We start from the raw sequence: 4,667 nt of genomic DNA, 5'->3' as shown, positions 1-4,667 counted from the left end.
TCTAGTCTATAGTCTAGTCTATAGTCTAGTCTATAGTCTAGTCTAGTCTATAGTCTAGTCTATAGTCTAGTCTAGTCTATAGTCTAGTCTAGTCTATAGTCTAGTCTAACGTCTATTCTATAGTCTAGTCTATAGTGCAGTCTATAGTCTAGTCTATAGTGCAGTCTATAGTCTTTATTCTAGTCTATAGTCGAGGCTATAGTATAGTCTACAGTCTTGTTTATAGTTTACTCTATATTCAAATCTATAGTCTAGTATATAGTATAATATACAATCCCTTTTTTACCCTAGTTTATAGTCTAGTCTACAATCTAACTATAGACGAGATATCGGCGCACCCTAACATTTTTACTATACATTAAATTTATGTATGTGTACGTGTCTAGTTTGGCAAAAAGAAGATATAGCATGTATATAAAAGAATTTACATTTCATTCGTTTTTAATTTCTACAACTTTTAAGTTACGCATAATTTCATAAAAAAAACACAAAAAAACTTTGGAACAAGTTTGAATATGTAGAAAATTCTTGTTTTAGTAGTGTTGTTCCGTGTATCGTATGTAATACTATATAGTATGTAGTATACATGTGTATATATGTTATTGAGTACTAAAATAAAAAAGTTTCAATAGCAAAATTTTTATGAAGGGAGAAATGCATATTCAGCAATAATAAGTTTTTGAACTACAAACTTTTTTACTTTTCGTGACATTTTTAAAGGTAAAAATGCATTTAGATGGAAAATTTTTACCAAAAACAAAAAAATTTAATAAGAACAAACAAAAAAAGTTGTTATCAGTTTTTTTTGGAGTTTGTTCAAGATTGCCTTATAAATTTGTCATCGGTATGAAAAAAATAAAAAAATGAACGCAAAATTTCACCTTTTTATGGTAAATCAACAGTTTAAGCAAAATTTAACACTCACATATATAAAATTTATCGTCTGTATATATTACTTAAAAAAATTTAATATTATTAATAAGCATTCATGAGTTCATATAAAATTAATGGAAAATAGAACTTTCCTGTTATATACCCGGAAATTATTTTAAGTCCAAACTTTAACTCCACTTTATGCCACAAATTTGAATTGCAAATCTTTTTTTACTTTATAAAAATAAAACTTCTATATGTTTGAATATGCTTGTTGTAAATGCAACAAAAATAAAACGATCATTTCAGTAGCATGTGTTTTAATTAAATTAATTAAAATAAATGTACGTCAAAAAGAAAATTGTCTACTTTGTAAAAGAAATATATAAATAACAACAAAAACATAAAAAAGAAAAACGAATACTATATAATATAAAGTTTAAATAAACTTTCTACGACGACACCATATAGAAAAATACCTGTTTGCGAAATGAAGACGTATTACTGGCAAATTACAATTTCAAAAACTAAACTATATGTAATACCTCAATTTACACATAGTTAATGGGTTAAAGGTACTAAGTGACAAAAATTTTATGATTTTTATTTAGAAAGATTTTCATTATATAGTCGGGACTATAATCACGTCTACAATCTGGACTATAGTATCGCCTATAGTTTAGTTTATAGTCTAGTCTATAGTCTAGTCTACAGTCTAGTCTACAGTCTAGTCTACAGTCTAGTCTATAGTCTAGTCTATAGTCTAGTCTATAGTCTAGTCTATAGTCTAGTCTATAGTCTAGTCTATAGTCTATAGTCTAGTATATAGTCTAGTCTATAGTCTAGTCTATAGTCTAGTCTATAGTCTAGTCTATAGTCTAGTCTATAGTCTGGTCTATAGTCTAGTCTATAGTCTAGTCTATAGTCTAGTCTATAATCTAGTCTATAGTCTAGTCTATAGTCTAGTCTATAGTCTAGTCTATAGTCTAGTCTATAGTCTAGTCTATAATCTAGTCTATAATATAGTCTATAGTCTAGTCTATAGTCTAATTTATAGTCTAGTCTATATTTCAGTCTACAGCCTAGTCTATACTCTAGCCTACTCTATAGTCTGGACTAAAAGCTGGACTATATTCTATTTTATAATCTGTACTATAGTCTATTCTGTAGTCTGGATTATAGTCTATTCTATAGACTGAACTATAGTCTATTCTATAGTCTGAACTATAGTATATTCTAAAGTCTGTTCTATAGTCCTTACATATAGTCTCAACTATATAGTCTATAACCTGGAGTATATTTTGGTCTGCAGTCTGGGCTATTTTTGGGTCTATTGTCTCTTCTAGAGTCTCAACTGGGGGGGGGAGGTCTCAAGGGTCTCTATAATATTAATCTTTTCACACTGAATAAGGGAAGTAAAAAACTTTTTTTAATCTTAGAGAACATAATAGCAACAAATTAATCATAACTTTTCAAATAATAATAACGTTCTTTATCAAAGAATTGATAAGGCCTTCAAGACGTTTATAAAATAAGGAAGTATCTGATTCAGAATAATAAATTTTAAAAGTTTAAATATAATAGCTGGTAAGCTATTAGAGCTATAATGATGAAATTTTATAGGAACAAAAAGTCCATATTGGCATTTGGGTGAAAATTGATGAACATGTAAGTGTGGGCGTGGCACTTGCGTATATATGGGTAACTGAAACAGATAGGATTCTCAAATTTCGTCAGAGAAATGAAGCAGTAATAGTGAGTGTGAAATGCCATAACAGTCAGAGCCCAAAAAATAATTTTAAATAGTTAGCCCCTTTTTTAATATAACTATTTAATTAAGAAACGACACACATATATCTACAATTTCTTAACAAACTTAAAGGTTAAAATTTCTTGTTTATGGTCAGATGTCTCTTTATAAACGAACCCAAGTAGAACAAACGTTTAACAAGACAAAAATACAAAAAAAAAAAAAACGTAAGTATTTATGTAAAAAGAAGTAAGTAGACAGCAGACGTAATGAATTCAATTAGCATTTAAAAATAGTTTATAAAATATTTGCTATTTTTTTAATTTATTTCGATATTTAATTTTAAAACATTTTAGTATAAATTTCTGGTTACAATTGCGATAAAAAATAGCGCAGACAGACAGACAAATGTCAAGAGTTTATAATGAAAGCAAAACAAAAAAATGTGGTTTATTTTTAAATAAATTGCAAAATAAAATAATATTAAAAAAACTAATTCAATATGTTTTTAATACTTACTAATACATGATTTAAGTGTAAAAAACTAGTAAAGATTTCCAGTTGAAATAATATGTTGAAAATATAAATTACTTTTTTCTTTGCAGAAAAAGCAACTCAGCAACAAATGCTATTTGTAATGTAATGCAATTTTTATTAAAAAGATTAACAGCAACTTTTTTTTCTAAATTTTTATAAACTTTTTCTATTATTATTTTTTTTTTTTTGTTTTTTTTTTCTATAAATTATTGACACACTTTTTTGCACAAGATAATCATCTCATCATCATTAACAGCTTGGCTATGATCATTATTATAAAACATAAATCATTTATTGGCAAAAAAAATATACGTTTTAACTGCACACGCAAACTGTAAATTTATTACTAGTTTAACAGATTTTTATTTAAGTTTTTATTTTTTATAATTATCAAATTATTAAGATAAAATTTCTTTTTTAATAATAATTTTACAAAAAAAAATCTAAAACTATTTTTCTAATATAAAAAATATAAAATAAATATATTAATATCTTTAACAAAACTATAATAACCGGCCCCACACTATTTCACTTTATTTAAAATCTGTCTAATGTGTGTGTTTACCGTGGGCTGTTTAAGAACGCACTGATGTGCTCAAAACGCATTTTTGCCAACTTTTGCTAAAATAAATAAATAAAAACCACACAAAAGTCAACCACATACATACAATCGATTAAAAAATAAACTGCAATCACAAAAGCTTAATGATCATTATTTTTCTCTTATACTAAAATATTAGTCACTCAGTTTGTTGCTCACTCTTTCACAATAATTATTACAAAAGCAAACGTATAAAAAGTTTAATCATATCATATTTTATTGCCGAAGAAAAAGCTTTTATAATGCTTAAACAGGGTTTTTCAAAAGTTGTTGATATGTGTTAGTTAATTTTCTGCTCTCTCGCTCTCTATCTCTGATTACAGAGATTTTGTGAGTCATTTGGTAATTGTCAGAAACAACCTGTGTTTCCAAAATATTGCATTACATCCGTTTATGACACATATTTGAGAAAGTCTAGATCATTAATAGTGAAAGTTTGTTTTCTGTTTGTATTTGTCTCATTCACCCAGGCGCTGTTTGGCCATCGTAGGTCTAGAATCTAGATCATGAACGTAATCTCTAACAAATTATCTTAATCTCTGCTCAAATAGAAAGATCATCACATAATGATCACAAACTCGTATTGTGCATCCGCGAAAGTTACAGATCATGAAAAAGTCTTGTACGAAAATATCCTGAGTTTGAGTTCTAACAGAGCGACACTAAAGAAGTGTTTTTTAAAGCGAGAACAAAGATCGCTTAGGCCAAATAAAAAAAGTTTGAAGATCAAGAACTGGAGGCATTACTCAATAATTATTGTTGTCGAACTCCGCAAAAGCTTTCGATTACTCTTTTGAATAGAACTGAACTAGAACTAAACTAGAACTGAACTAGAACTGAAATAGAACTGAACTAGAACTGAACTAGAACTGAACTAGAACTGAACTAGAACTGAACTAGAACTGA

The 4,667-nt window shown here is 27.5% G+C and overlaps 1 protein-coding gene across 4 annotated transcripts in view; it reads right to left on the bottom strand.

Annotated features, from left to right (window-relative positions):
- Window positions 1-4,667, bottom strand: part of LOC111682255 (dnaJ homolog subfamily C member 7) — a 34,543-nt gene that overhangs the window by 18,478 nt on the left and 11,398 nt on the right. The window contains exon 1 of one of the 4 annotated variants that reach the window (XM_023444158.2): window positions 3,143-3,644. The exons of the other annotated variants lie outside the window; for them this stretch is intronic. Coding sequence (XP_023299926.1) covers window positions 3,143-3,150 — 8 coding nt within the window. The 5' untranslated portion in view covers window positions 3,151-3,644. Of the gene's footprint in view, window positions 1-3,142; window positions 3,645-4,667 lie in introns of those variants that run through there. 4 annotated transcript variants of the gene reach the window in all.

The sequence above is a fragment of the Lucilia cuprina genome, chromosome 2 (genome assembly GCF_022045245.1).
Source record: "Lucilia cuprina isolate Lc7/37 chromosome 2, ASM2204524v1, whole genome shotgun sequence".
NCBI lineage: Eukaryota > Metazoa > Arthropoda > Insecta > Diptera > Calliphoridae > Lucilia > Lucilia cuprina.
This window is presented reverse-complemented; position numbering and strand designations above follow the sequence as displayed.